Genomic DNA, 15,887 nt, shown 5'->3' on the forward strand with positions numbered 1-15,887 from the left:
TTTGGAATCAAGATCTGGCTTGAAATCCCACTTCTGGAAAGGATTCTGGGAAGATGGTGGAGTAGGTCAGAAAAATTTCAAGCTCTCAAGATTTTCCTCCACAAAAGAAATCAAATAGCGCCTCTGGGCGAACATAGAGCTGTGAAAACAAGTAAGAGTAGGGGCAAGAAGAGGGGTCCTTCAGGGACAAGTGGAGGAGATCTGAAGAAAAATCCTGGACAAGATTTCCTCCCGGTGAAGAGCAAACACCTCCAGGCCAGGGTCCACTTCAACTACAAGCAGACAAGCTGCTTAAACAAGAAGCCGCAAGCCTTGGGGTTAGCTGGATGGGAGGCTGCCTCAGCCCCAGCTACAAGAGCTTTTACCCCCAGGACATCGAGGGGAGTGGGGCATGTGACCTGGAGATCTAGGGAACCTCTGCTGACTAGGAATGCCAGACCCAGCTATGCTACGGAGATGTGGTGGGGGCAAGAAGAAACGAGCACACGCCTGGTGAGTGCAGAAGCAGTGGGGGTGGGGACGCCTCTGCTGTGGGCACTTACAGAACGCTGAAGGTCTTGGTTCGAGTTCAAAGTCAGAAGGGTGAACTGAAGAGGATTAGTGGCATCTCTCATACCCCAGGACTAGAGGTGATTATAAAAAAATGCACAGGCAAAGGAGAAAGAGTCCAACCACAGAGAGCTATTATGGGAATAGAGAAGATCGGGGTTTATCTTCAGAGGAGGATACTGAAACAAAGAAACCCTCTTCTACCCCAAAGAGTAATGTCAAATGGTCACCTACCCAAAGATAACTCATTGAAGAACTTAAAAAAGACTTTAAAAATCAAATGAGAGAGACTGAGGAAAAACTAAAAAGAAAAGTAAGAATAATATAAGAAAAACAAGATTATGAAAAGAAAGTTAACCAATTGGAACAGGAGATACAGAATGTTAAGAAAGAAAATGATTCCTTGAAAATCAGAATTGGGCAAGGGAGAAGCCATCGAAGTTGTAAAAGATGAAGAAATAAAAACACAAAGGATGAAAAAATACAAGAGAACGTGAAATATCTCATAAGAAAAGCAACAGATCTGTAGAACAGATCAAAAAGAGAAAACATAAGAATAATTGGACTATCTGAAAGTTCTGACGATTATTGCTTTGCAGTAAAATATAAGGTCTGGTACTGTTAGGCCCCCTTCCTTTCTACCTTTTTCATTCCCTTGAGATTCTTGACCTTTTTTCTTCTAGATGACTTTTGTTAATTTTTTCTTATAGCTCTATGAAATAATTTGATTGGTATGATATCGAATAAGTAAATTAATTTATATAATATTGTCATTTTTATTATATTAGCTCAGCCTACCTGTGGGCAATTATCATTTCTCCAACTATGTAAGCTTGTTTCTCCACTGTAAAGATTATTTTATACTTGTATTCCTATATGTGTATATCTTAGTAGGTAGACTTCCAGGTACAATATAAAGTCTGTAGTAATTAAATTGGAATTTTTCTATCTCTTCTTGCTGAGTTTTGTTGGTAATATACAGAAATGCTGATAATTTACATGGATTTATTTTATATCTTGCAACTTTGTTGAAGTTATTGTTTTGATTAATTTTTAATTGGCTTTCTAAAGTTCTGTAGTAAAACCATCATACCATTTTTCAAAAAAAAAGGTCTTTCTTCTTTACCTATGCACATTCAACTTCTTTTTCTTGTATTATGGTTACAGCTAGCATTTGTAGCACATATTAAAGAAGAGCAGTCATCCTTGCTTTACTTCTGATCTTATTAGAAACACTTCTAGTTTACTTCCCTTACATAAATTCTTGTTCTTAGTTTTAGAAAAACATACCTTAGCACGTTAAGGAAAAGTCCATTTTTCCTATGTTTTCTAGTTGTTTTTTTAAATAGGAATGGGTGTTATATTTTATCAAAGTTTTTTTCTGCATTTATTGATTTTTGTTGTTGATGTCATTAACATGGTACATTTTGTTGACAGTTTTCCTATTATTGAGCCAATCTTGAATTTTTTTTTTTTTTTGGTGAGGCAATTGGAGTTAAGTGACTTGCCCAGAATGACACAGCCAGTGAATGTTAAAAGTGTCGGAGGTCACATTTGAACTCAGGTCCTCCTGACTCCAGGGCTGGTGCTCTATCCACTAAGCCACCTAGCGCAGCCCCAAACCCTGAACTTCCAGTATAATCAAACCTCCATCACAGTGTATAATCTTTGTGACATGTCGCTGTAGTCACTTTGCTTATGTTTTATTTAAGTTTTTTGCTTCAATACTCATTAGCAATATTGGTGTTTAGTTTTCCTTCTGTTCTGACTCTCTGGTTTAGACGTCATATATGTTATGTTACATCACATCATACATATTAGGACTACATTTGAATACTTTTATAGACCCTTCTTTCCTATTTTTTCAAATAGTTTTTGTAATACTGAAATTAACTATTTTTTGAAATGTTTGCTGGAATTTGTTTGTAAAATCATCCGCCCCCCCCCCCTTTTCCCTTTGGGAGCTTATTCAATTTCCCCTCTTTCTTTTCTAATCTTTGCTTTAAAGGATGGCTTTCTGGATGAGGGAGTGAGGGACATGTTGTGAAATAAAGGTGACATAAAAACAAAAGATACAAATGGTTTTTAAATCGTCTTAAAGAACATTAGATGTGACAGTCAGAACTGAGTTTTCCTTCTTGATTAACCAATTGCTAGGAAATCAGCGTAAAGGTGGAAGGGGCCGTAACAATCATCTGTTCTAACCTGTTACCACCATTTTGCAGAAGAAACTAAGCCTCAAGAGAGATGAAGCTTCTGCCCAGTGTCACACAGATAACAAGTAGAAGAGTCATGATTAAAACCTAGGTCCTCTCCAGCACTTATTCTATAGTATCACTAACCTACTTTAGGCTTCAGTTTTTTCATCAGGAAATCTGGATATTAACGTTAAGTGGTCTCTAAAGGCCTTCCAGCTCTAACACCTATGATCCTATGACTATACAGTAGCTAAGATCCCCTCATATGTCCATTTCTTTTTCTCACCTTTCATTTTTGATATTTTGTGATTCTAGGAAAGTGTTGGGAGGAAATAGTTGGGATTTTTATGGCAGATATCATTACCTTATATTTCTTCCCCAAAGCCACCCTTTTTCCAGATGTCCCTATTACTAGGGAGGTCACCAACATCGCAGGCTCTCCTGACAGTATTATTTCTAATTCCTCACCTCATATATCCAATCTATCACTAAATCTTGTCACGTCTATCTCCATTTTTTCTCACATGTCCCCTTTTCTCCAGTCCTACTGCTACCAGTTAAGTTCATGCTACATCACCTCTCATCTGGACCATTGCAATAGCCTCCTCATTGATCTTTCCAGTTGTCCTCCATGTAACCACCAAAGTGATTTTCCTAAAGCCCAGGTCATTCCCTTATTCAGTAAATGTCACTGGCTCCCTATTGACTCTAGAATATATTTTTTCATCTTTAACTCCTTTTAAAATGTAAATGACAGGATAAAATGATAGGCTTGGGTTAGCTAAATAGCTCTATCAGCCCATGAGTTGCCATCACCTGTTAAATCTAGTATAAATTTTTCTTCTGGCATTCAAAGTCCTTCAAAGTTTATCTCCAAACTACCTATCCAACACTACCTCCCACTATGCCTTTTCATATACTCCATTCCCCAGCGAACTCCACTGCTGTTTCCCAAAAACGTGGCTTGTACTTTCCAGACTTCCTCTTAGGCTTTGTCCACTTGATTCCATCTTCCTGGAATGTCCTTCTACCAATCAATCAACATGTATTTATTAAGTGTCTACTACATAGCTGGCATATCTTGTAGGTAGTGTGGGGGTATAAGTGCAGAAAATGAAACAAGCCCTAGCAATGGAATACTACCAGACCATAAGAAATTATGAAGGGGATCATTTCAGAGAAAGCTAGGAAGACTCTATATGAGCCAATGCATAGTGAAGTGTGCAGAACCAGGAGAACAATTTATTTGATAATAACACTGTAAAACCAAACAACTCTGAAAGACCTTTAGAACTAGGATCAGTACAATGACCAACCATGAGTCCAGAGGACTAATGATGAAATATTCTACCTATCTCATGACAGAAAGGTGATAGGACATAAGATGTAGAATGAAACATATCTTTTGGACAGAGACAATGAGAGAATTTGTACTTTATGACCAGCACTTGGTGAGGAAACTCCCAACACTAATGCAGATCAGCATCTGCTCCCCTATAGTATTAGAAAGTTGCTCAGGCTCGCTCAACCAGTAGGTACCAGAAGAGGTCCCGGGACGCAAGGCTTCAGGACTCTGAGGGTCCTGTTTACTACACACACTACGTTGCCCCAAATGTGGGTGCAGCGGGAAGGCTAGGGTGAGCTGCCTCTTTCCCGCCCGGCAGAATCCCACTGTGTAGGAAGCGCACTACTCCGGCCTCGGTCTGTGCCGAGGGCTCACGGTAAAGGGTTCTGGCCTCCTGGCGCAGGGGGAAAAATAGCTCTGGTCTCAGCGCGCCGAGTAATCCCGGCCCAGGAAGGAAGAAGGGATTGCACCGAAGGCTGCAGGACTCCACTCACTTACCAGCGTGAAATGCACCAGGGCGTCATAGCAGAGCCAGACCAGCGTCCAGCGGTCAGGAGAGCTCGCCCCGCGGCCCAGGCGGCTGCCCAGCGCGTAGCCCACCGCCAGCTGCGCGGCACACAGGAGCAGCGAGCCGGCCGCCGCCGGGCTGCTCAGCTCCGCGGGCCACAGGCTCATCGTGGCCAGCCCGCAGATCCGCTCCCAGGGAGAGAGAGGAGTGGAGATGCAGGAGCAGGGGAAGAGTCGGGGAGAGAGGCAGGGAGGCTGGGGGTAGAAAGGAACCAGGAGAGAAGGAGCGAAAGCCTGCCCCGAGAAGCCCGCCCCAAAGAGGAGGGGCTGGGGAAGGAGAGGGAAGTAGATAGGGACCCGCCACACAGGCTCGGGAAGGGCCACAGACGGGTTTTTTCGTCTTTGTTCTCTCTTCTCCCTCCCTTCATCTCGCCTGATTTACCTTTCAAGTTCCTTCCCACAATGTATGTACTTTGAAGAATTCAATAGGGGCGGGGAAGGGAGGAAAGACGGTTTGTTTTTGTTTTGTCCTTGTCCACACTGGTTCTTGGGTTGACGCCTTCCCAAGCTTTTTCAAAGGCCGCCAGTGGGACCCTAGGCAAAATGGTGGGATAGACGAGACCTGGTAATGGAAGGGGCTGTACAGTAGAAGAGGGATTCCTTGTTCTTTTTGGTAAAAACGGAGGCAAAAATCAGGTGGCTTTGCCAAGAGGTCAGTTTAGCCTTGATCGTAAGAAAAAGTTTTCTGACAATTAGAGCATGCAAAACTCTAGGAACAGGCTGGAAGAGTAGTGGGTGAGAGGTGGAAGTCTTAAAGCAGATGCAGAATGGCCATTTGTGGGCTACGCATGCAGTATGACCGGGATAAGAACTCTATGCTTCTATGCTTCGTGACCCGAGTCTTCCAGCCTCAGATTGCCTTCCTGTCTCCCCAGGGCCCTCATGGTTTGTCTCCTCCATCTCCCCTTCCTGTCAGAAAATGCTCTTTAGGATCTTAGTTGACACTCATTTGGAAATAACTGGGGGAGTGAGAACGACTTAAAACTTTGACATCATCAGCAGACATCTAATTAAAGGACTAAATCCCCGATTATTGCATTTCAAATAACAACTGGGAGGTGGGAAGAAGCACGGGAAAGAAGGTCCAAGGTTCAGTTTCCTTGGCCAGAAAAATCCTTTCATCCAGCGCTCTCTGCTCCCAACACCATTTCAAGTTTAGAAAAGTAGCTTTAAAATATTGGTTACAATTGGTGACAGTGGGGGCAGCTAGATGGGGCAGGTTGAATTCAAATGTGGCCTCAGACACTTGACACTAGCTGTGTGACCCAAGGCAAGTCACTTAACCCCAATTGCCTCAGCAAAAACAAACAAAAAACCCCAAACAATTGGTGACAGTGGTAAAACCAAGTGGGCCTTGCACATATGTTGGGATTGCCAATCCCTATAGATGCCAGTAGTGTTGAGTAATGCTGGGGTAGGGGGAGGAGGGGAGGTAGTGTTTGAGGGGATGGTTAGGATTAGGGAAAAAATGAGTCTCATTTATATTGTGCTGTAAGGTTCACAAAATGCTCACAGCCATTATCTCATCTGAGCCCCACAAACAGGTGTTATGGATACCTTTACTGCCATAATAGAAAAATAAAGAAGGAAAGAGAGGTGAAAGGGGCAGAGGGAGAAGTTTCTTAGAAGCACAGTGCTTACAGTGCTGGACTTGGAATCAGGAAGAGTCATCTTCTTGAGTTCAAATCTGGCCTCAGACACTAGCAGTATGACAGGCAAGTCATTTAACCTTGTTTGCCTCAGTCTCCTCTTCTGTATAATGGGCTGGAAAAGGAAATGGCAAGCCACTCCAGTATCTTTGTCAAGAAAACCCCAAAATGGGCCACAAAGAGTCAGACACGACTAAAACAACTGAACAACAAAACAGTAGAAGGGTAAAGGCTGCAGTACATTGTAATGAAAATAATGTGAGATTTGAAGTCATAAAACCTGGGTGTGAATCCCAGTGTTGGGGCTTCCTAGTGTGAAGAATGGAATGAAAAACATTCAGCACCAGCAGCAACGAGCCAAGCACAGAGAAACCAAAAGGAGATGGTCCCTGCCCTCAAGGAACTTACATTCTAATGGGTGAGAGCTATTTACTTCTACTGAGTTTACAATAGAAAAATCAGCTTACCAGATCTAAAGGATCCAATAATTCAGCCACTCACTCTTCACTGTGTATTGGAAAGATCTAGAGCCAGGATAATTGATTGGCTAGAGTACTGGTCCTGGAGTCAGGAAGACCTGGGTTCAAATCCTGCCTTAGTTATGTGACCTTGGGCAAGTTACTCACTATTGGCCTCAGTGTCCTCAGCTGTAAAATAAGGGGATTGGGCCTTGATGACCTTAAGATCCCTCTCAGTTTCTAAATCTATGACACTACAGTCATCCCTTCCACATGGAGGAGGTTAGGGGTGCACACCCCCTCAATCTGGAAAATCCATGTAAAATTTTTTGACCTTCCCTTCGTACCAAAGAAGAAATCTGAGTTTTTCTTTCTTTTTCTTTTATGGGGTGTTAACAGTACTTATTGTAAAATTTAGGTTGCTATTATACAATACTGCATGTATATTTTTGCATCCCTGAGTTCCTAAACTTTTTCTATGTCACCTGATGGCCTTTACATGTCATCTCCAGCTTCTGCAAGACTCTCCCCCAAAATGCTCATTTAATTTTTAATATCAAAACCGAGATGGGGAAAGTCTCGAAGTGGAAGGGATAACTGTATGATCTCTAGGCCAGTAGTTCTGAGTACTGGGTTCTAATTCTAGCTCTGTTGCTAACTGGCTGGATAATCTTGGGTAAGTTATTTAATTTCTCTCTTGGTTTGTAAAAGGAGATAGATAAGTAGATACAACTGCCTAAATGAGACGTTACCCCAGGACAGTGATGCCAAACTCAAATAGAAATAGGATGCATTTTGTCTTAGAAAATCACAGATTAACATTATTTGTGTTGTATTGTATTTTTGTTTATTTTGTTAAACATTTCCCAATGACATTTTAATCTGGTTGGGCATGTGTAAGTTTTGCAAGCATCCATTGGGCCTGAGTTTGACACCTCTGCCCTAGGATGTCTAAATGGTGCCCCAAACTTAATATGTCCACAACCGAGCTTAGTATATTTCTTTCCAAGCTATCCAGCTTCTTCACTTTCTGTCTGTGACACTACAACTCAGTCTCACACAGTGTAGTTACTGGTTTCATTGTTGACCCTTTCCTCTACCTTATCTTTCCTAGCCAATTACTAAGTCTTCTTGGTCAGCTAGTTGGTGCAGGCCTGGAGTCAGGAAGACATCTTTCTGAGTTCAAATCTGGCCTCAGACACTTATGAGCTATGTGTCCCTGGGCAAGTGACTTAACCCTGTTTGCCTCAGTTTCCTCATCTGTAAAATGAGCTGGAGAAGGAAATGGGCTACCTCCCCCCCAAACCCAACTAAACCCAAATGGGGTTACAAAGAATTGGACACAACTGAACAACTTGATTATACCTCTGCAACATCTTTTGAATCCACCCCAGTTTTTCTATCCTTACTGTCCTTGTTCTAGCTCAGGCATTCATTACCACCCACTCATACCAGATCTTTGGGCCAAATCTGGGAACTAAGAATGGCTTTTACATTTAAAAATTAAAGTTTTATTGTGGTCAGATTTGGCTCTGGTCCCTTGTTTGTTGACCCCAGACCTAGATTGTTAACAACAGCTTCCTAGCAGCTTTTATAGCCTGGCTCATAGATCCAACACACTGGAAAAGGCAGGAGTAAGCAGGCTCTTTTCTTCTCATTGCCTCTTCCATAATGCCCTTCTATTACCATTATTCACTTCATCCACGTAGAGGGTATCCCAAAAATCTTAGTGCAGTTTTAAACTTTAACAACTTTAGAAGCATAATGCTATAAACTTATGAAACAAAATCATTTGAAAATTTATTTTCATTTTTATACTCCTTTAGTTTTTTGAATTTTGAATAGCAACATTTTAGTTTTAATAAGATTGAGCAACCTGTCATACATTGCATATGCAAGTTTCTGGATGACACTTTTTTAGACTGGTGGATCCATAGGAGGTCCTTAATTACCTAGTCTACATCCATTTTTCTCATGGGGTCATGTCAAAACTTGCGTGCATCAAAACCTCCTACTTTGGATGATTTTAAGGCTAGGGTTACAAATGCCATCCTTTTAGTGACTGAGCTGATTAAAGTTTTATAAAGTTCAAAATTAGTTCTAGAGCACAAGATAGTGGTACGGTTGAGGAATAACAAGAAAGACATCAGTATTTCAAAATTTTCATAGTTGAAGTTGCCAAAGTTTAAAGCTAAACTAAGACTTTTGTAACACTCTATATATCACCCTACCCAGATGTTGGCAGAAGTTAGCTGCTGGCTACCAGGTCATTTGCCCTCCTTTCTTGTGTTCTGTACCTAACTCTTAGGCTTTCTCTTTACTCCAGCACTGGTTACTGTACTTGAAGACTTCAACATACATCTTAATCTTCCCTAAAAAACACTTGCTTCCCAGTTCATCAGTTCTTCAATTTCCATTAGCTATGCCTTCATCCTACTTCAACAACAAATAGGACTGGTCATACCCTGGATTTCATCACGAGTCCCCTTGTGTTTGACCTTCATAGTCTAGATCTGAAATCGTTATCCACCACTTCCCATTCACCTCTCCCTCTGAGTTTTACATCCCTCTGAAATTCATTCTCCATCCTCATCCTACAACTGCTTTGTTGATCATTTGGATTCTCATTTGCTTTCCTTCAAAATCTTGATAGTTAAAGAGTTTAATTGTGTGCTGTTTTCTTGCCATTTAATTCCTTGCTGCTCTGTCTTAACATTCTCCATCCCTTTCCAAACTTCGGCCTTGGATTACCCTCACCATGTAAGAAGGCATACAATCAAACTAACTGGATCCGCTGCTGTAAGCCACTTCGTTTACTTCTCCCTGGTTGAGTGTTTTTCTGCATTCTCCACGGTGTCTATTCTCTCCTCCAATAATTGATACCACCCTTTTGCCCTTCCCTCTCATGAGCACTTCACCTCATATTCACTGGAAATTTGTGGCCATCTGTTTGAGCTCCTCATTTCACACCCCAAATCTGTTCTATATCGTTCCCAATTTTTTCTTCCTCTACTACAGTCTCAGAGGAAGAGGAGGCTCTTACCCTTGCCAAAGGCTTGCTAACTCTTCCATGTATGCCCTTGGTCCCATTTCCTCTCATCTTCTCCACAAGCTTGCCACTTTATCACTTCCAAATTTTTCTACTTTTCTCTATCCACTGGCTCTTTTCCTGTTGCACACAAATATGTCCAGCTCTACCTGTTTCTTAAAAACCATCATTTGAACCTACTATTTATTCAATCTATCATCCTACATCTCTTCTGTTACTAGCAAGCTACTAGAAAAATAAATCTGCACTCGCCTCCATTTACCTCCTTTTCCTCGGCTCCTTACAATCTGGTTTCTGACCCCATTGGGCTAGATCTTCTTTCAAGATGATTCCAAATTGCTTAACTGATAAACACAATGGTCTTCTCTCAAACCTCAACCTTCTGGGCCTCTGTAGCATCTGATATTTGTTGATCACCTTTTCTTTTTTTTTTCTTTTAAACTGTGTCCTGGGCTTTCATGACATTGCTCTTCCCTCATTCTCCTTCTACCTGTTTTGATTACTCCCCTTTTTTGCAAGATTACCAGCTGTTAACTACATATTCCTATAAGTGGATGTTCCCCAGAAAGCTGTCTTGGATCTCCCTCCCCTTCTTTTTTGGTGTAGTTCAGTGGCCTCTGTTTGTCTGAATTTGACACAAGAAGACTAGATGAAGGGATCAAGGTCCCTTCCAGCTATAAGCCCTGTGAACTTAAATTTAGATTAAAAAGTTAGTTGCAAAAGTATTGCTTGGGGGAGGAGAATCTGGCTCGATAGCAGTTCACATAAAAAAGACGTGGGTGTTTTATTTAGTGCCAAACTTTATATGAGCCATTGATGTGAACTGTATCCTAAAAACCCCACTGTCTTCACCTACAAGGATTTAGTGTCCAAGCCACTGGATGGAAGAGCATCACGTTACATTGATCAAACCACATTTGGAAGAACCCTGAGAAACGGGATTGTGTCTAGATGAGGACAACACAATAGAAAGACGTCTAGATAAAATGTTAAAGAACAATTGGAAGAATTGTGAATACCTACTTTGAAGATGACTAAAGTGTATCATACTAGCTGTTTTCAAATGTGTTCAGTTGTGCCTTCGCTCATCCAATCAAAGATTTAAGACCTCCTATACACATAGTGCTACAGGTGAGGGAAGAGAAAGTTGTGAGGGCTAAGGGAGAGTACTTTAAGGGCTAGGAGGTAGAAGTGGGAGATAAGTTTTTTGGCTGCTCAAAAGGCTAGAATTAGGAGGATTTTGACACAGTATCAGACAAGTTTCTAACAGACAAGCCAGCTACCTGGTACAATGGATATAGAGCATTAGACCTAATTAGAAGGATAAGAGGTCAAGTCTAGGCTCAGACTCTTACTAGCTGTGTGAACCTGGATAAGTCACTTAAACCCTGCCTCATTTTCTTATTTATATAATGGGGATAGTAACAGCACCAATCATCTAAGGGTTATGGCAAAGATAAATTAAGATAATTGTAAAACAGTTTGCAACTGTGAAGTGTTATGTAAGTAACTTCACAAGTGCTAACTTTTGTTATTATTGTCTAACAATTGACTTGTCCAACAATGGAACGTGCTTCCTTGAGAAGTAACTTACAATTCCCTGAAAAGGTTCAAGCAGAGGTTGGTAGCCTATCCTTAGTGAAGTTTGAAGGGCCTACAGCACTGAGTGAAAGGTTCTACGATTCGGTTTTCCACATGTTAGTCAACACCACAAGTCTGAGAAACTTAGAAAGCTACTTTGGGCTTTTTTTCCACTTTTTTACCTGTGTTCCTTAAGTATATATGGGTTGGCTTGCTAACAGTACCATAAATGGCTAGCTGATTCTCAAGCCATGAAAGTGCAAAGGGTGGCTTGGCAACATCTCTAATAAAAGTTGGTGGCCAAGGTGGGCCACCTTCTTGTGGGAACAGAAAATACTATTAAGCTTCTTCTTGGTGAGAAGGTTGGAGGAGTGCATCAGTGATTTCTTTAGCCAATAGGAGTGACTGGAACCTTAGGAACTCTGATCAATATGAAAAAGTTAATGACCTATTCCAGGGAGGTACCAATAAGGTATTGGTATTTTAAGAATTATGGGCTCAGAAGGCAAAGGACCGGGCACTTTTATACTGTTTGTAAAAGCGTACTATAAACATTTCGGTATGTCACAGATTCAGGCTAAAATCACATCTCTTGTTTTCACAGCGATACCCTAGTGTATCTCACTGTAGCACATAAAAGCTAACGTGGGTATCATCTCATCAGCATTCACCAGCAACTTTTACTAGGCTACACGAGCTTATGCAGCACAATGGCAAGATGAAAGGCTCCAATGCTGCCTCCTGCAACAGCCTTTCACAATTCCTCCAGCTGTTAGTGCTCCCCTCACCTAGGAAATCATTTTGTATTTACTTCCATTACCCCCTTCCCCCCCCACAGAGCGTAAACTCTTTGAGTATTTAAAAATATCTTGTTTTTGTATACTTAGAACCTAGCCCAATGCCTGGCACGTAGTAGTTACTTAAGAAATGCTTACTGAAAAATGAAGTGAATGTCAAAGTTCAGTGTTTCACCTGCTATGCCATATTCCCTCACTACAGCAGTCTGTGAAAAGGAAAACAACAAAAACAAAAACCAAGCAAAGGAGACCACAACAAAGTGAAAAGGAAGAGAAGCTTCAGAAAAATAAACTTTCATAATTGAAACCATAAGGAGAACCACAAGACAGCAAGAGAGACTTGAACAGAGAGAAAAAAGGTGAAAGAGAAACAAGGGATGGGGTAAATTTTTGGAAAGCCACTAAGTAGGCTGATGAAAGGAACACCCAACTCCACGATAACAGGACAACCCCCCCCCCCCCGCCTTTTTGTTCTTGCTTCAAATAGCCTCATAATTAATATAAAGGGAAGCTCTAGCAACAGAATTAACTATCACCGTTGGACTAAAAAACAAAAAGTAAGCATGCCTAATCTATAACATGCATTAGCAAACTATCATTGTCTTATAGGCACATTCAAATTTGAGCTTAAATTTCTTAACTGTTTTAAAAGTTAACAGTTATCTTAAAAAAAAAGCTGCCTAAATACCTGTTACAATATAGCTGAGCTAAGGGAACTACGAGTGTACATGGAAAAAACTAAATCTGTTAAGGACAGATCAAAGTCCAGTTTGAAACAAAGTGTTGGAATGTTGGTGAACAGTAGGAGTGGCTTTTATCACAGGAATGTTAAAAACAAACCCCCCCCCAAAAAAAAAGCCTCACTGATTCTCTTTGCCAGAAGTCATTCTGTATTATCTCTTCTCACCTTGGTTAACTCCCAAGTTCTGTTGTTGTTCAGTTGTGTCCAACTCTTCATGACCCCATTTGGCGTTTTCTTGGCAAGGATACTGAAGTGGTTTGCCATTTCCTTCTCTAACTCATTTTACATATAAGGAACTGAGGCAAACAGGGCTATTTGGTTAATGACTTATCCAGGGCACACAGCTGGTCAGTGTCTGGGGATGGATTTGAACTCCCGAAGATGAGTCTTCCTCATTACAAGCCCTGTGTTCTATCTACTAAGCCCCTCTACTCAACCCTGTGCAATTTGCCTTTGACCTTATCTTTCAACTGACCCTCCTCTCTCCAAAGTTACCAAAGACCTCTTGTGAATCTAATGGCCTTCTCAGAATCCTCATCCCTTCTTCTCTGCAGCATGTGACATTACTGATCACCCCTTTCCTATCTCAGGTTTTGTGACACTGCTCTCTTGGTATTCCTACCTGTCTCGCTGTTCCTTCTGACTCCTTTGCTGGATCTTTTTCATGTTCACCAAGACTATCTTGACCTGTCTTTTGCTTCCTCTCTTAACTGATTTCAACTCCCACGGTTTTAATTACCATTCCCAGATCTATATACCCAGCTCTAGTCTTGGTTTCACATCACCACCTCCCTCCTGAACAGCCTGAATGGGATGTTCTATTAGCATCTCATAGTCCAAACATTCCAAACAGAAGTCATCACCCCCACCCCTCACTTTCTATGAACTCCCCTGTTACTATCAAAGCCACCACCATCCTCCCAGGTCATCCTCACCCCACACAGTGTCATATTTTGTCTTTCCTGTCTTTACAGAATCTCTCTCATGTCCCTTTCTCTTCATTCGAATGGCCATCACTTCAGTGCAGGCTTTATCACCTGTTGCATAGACTACTGCAACAGCTGTCTAATTTGTCCTGTTGCCTCAAGTCTCATCCCACAGATCCAAAGTGATTTTCCTAAAAGCATATTCTGACCACCTAACTTCTCCCTACTATATAAATTCTGGTGGCTCCCTATTCGCTCCAGGATCATAGATCAAATCATAACTTGACCTGTTCCTACCTTCTAGTATTGTCATACTTTACTCTCCTCTCCACATTACATAATCTAGCTACTCTGTCCTACTTAATGATCCTCAGACATGACTCTCCATCTCCCATCTCAATGCCTTTGTATTTGACTGTCTCCTGTGCTTGGAATGCTTTCCTTTAACAACCTCTTTTGAAATTTCTGGTTTCCTTCAAGAATAAAGTCAAATGCTACCTTCTGTAGGAGGCTTTTCCCTCTACAGTAACCTTCCATCTACTCTGTATGGATTTACATATTGTCTTCTCCATTAGAATGTAAGACCTTTAAAGCCAGGCATTGTTTTTACCTTTGAATCTCTAGTGCTGAGAACAGCACCTAGCTCATGTTTAAAAATACTTGCTGATTATAATTTTTCAATGAAAAATACGAATCTATGTATTTCTAATTTGGCACCCAAAGCACATGTGCCAAATGAAGTTTTAGGAGGCTGATGTTTGGTCCTAGGACAAAAGTCACAAGTAGGCTTTCAGACTGAGTCTTTCACTGAAGTCATGAAAAGCCAGTCCTTTCCTTGCAAGAAACAAGGTAGAAGTATATAGCCTACAGGATAGGCCTATAAGTATGTTATGTTCATCCAATCTTCACTGATCATGAACCATACTGAAGGATGTGTGTGAACAAGTCTTAATCATCAACTTTTGTTGCTGCAGCTGTTTGGTTTTTTCAGTCGTGTCTGACTCTCAGTGACCCTATCTGGGGTTTTCTTGGCAAAGATACTGAAGTACTTTGCCATCTCCTTCTCCAGCTCATTTTACAGATAAAGAACTGGGGCAAACAAGGTTAAGTGACTGCCCAGGGTCACAGAGCTAAGTGTCTGAGGCCAGATTTGGACTTGGGAAGATGAGTGTTCCTGACTTTAGGCCTGGCAGTCTATCCACTTCATCACCTAGCTGCCCTAATCATCACAGATGTTTCAAAGTCTTTTTTAGTATTGTTTCATGATGTTGTGGCTACCCGCCTGCTGGGCATTGATCACAGTTGACCTTCTGGACCTGAGGGTGAAGAGAGTTTGGGTTTTGGTAGTACTCAGTTCTTATCTGGTTGTGTTGATTTGAAGACTAAAGCTGTGACTGATATGATATGTAGCACCAGTATGATCAGGTTAGAATGTTTTGTGTTTTTGGTTTTTGTTTTTTGTTTTTTTTGCTTGAGTTGAAGTGCTCTTACAGCAGGGGTAAGTTTATATCAGAGTTTTTTTTTGGGGAGAACCTGTGGGGAAAGGTATGTGACCAATAAAATTAAATGATTTAAAAAATACTTTTCCCCTTAAAAATAATCCCACCCACCCATATACACTGTCCCAAAAGTCTTAGTGCAGTTTAATAAGCCTTTAAAGCTTAACATATTAAACCAATAAATAATATTGAGACAACACTCATAAATTTTTTGCACTACTAAAACAGAAAACAAATATTTGCATATTGGAACAGAAGACACATCTAGAGAAGATGTGGCAGGATTATTTAGGAGTCAAAATTTTCTCATGTCTGGATGCCATTTCAAGTCAAACTCCAATTTGGTTTCTTATTTTCCAAACTAATTTGCTCTTTTATGTTACTCGATTTATTACTGCCAAATGGCTCAGTTTACTGCAGTTACCACCTTCAATGAGGACATGTTTTTAAGGACTTGGGAAGAGCTCTGTATTTTGATGCTAGTGGTTTTATGAAAGTCATTACTGCATTGTCTTCTCTAATGACTG

At 41.0% G+C, this 15,887-nt stretch overlaps 1 protein-coding gene across 2 annotated transcripts in view; it reads right to left on the reverse strand.

The window, feature by feature from the left end:
• The window catches only part of EBPL (EBP like), a 38,366-nt gene extending 33,460 nt beyond the window's left edge, over positions 1–4,906 (reverse strand). Inside the window, exon 1 of one of the 2 annotated variants that reach the window (XM_020993702.2) lies at positions 4,591–4,906. In XM_020993702.2, the coding sequence (XP_020849361.1) occupies positions 4,591–4,767 (177 nt within the window). In that variant the 5' untranslated portion in view covers positions 4,768–4,906. The remainder of the gene's footprint in view (positions 1–4,590) is intronic. The other variant, XM_020993703.2, reaches the window with a different exon arrangement.
• Between the last annotated feature and the right edge of the window lie 10,981 nt (positions 4,907–15,887).

The sequence above is a fragment of the Phascolarctos cinereus genome, unplaced genomic scaffold, assembly GCF_003287225.1.
Source record: "Phascolarctos cinereus isolate Bilbo 61053 unplaced genomic scaffold, phaCin_HiC Scaffold_726;HRSCAF=1367, whole genome shotgun sequence".
NCBI classification, from domain to species: domain Eukaryota; kingdom Metazoa; phylum Chordata; class Mammalia; order Diprotodontia; family Phascolarctidae; genus Phascolarctos; species Phascolarctos cinereus.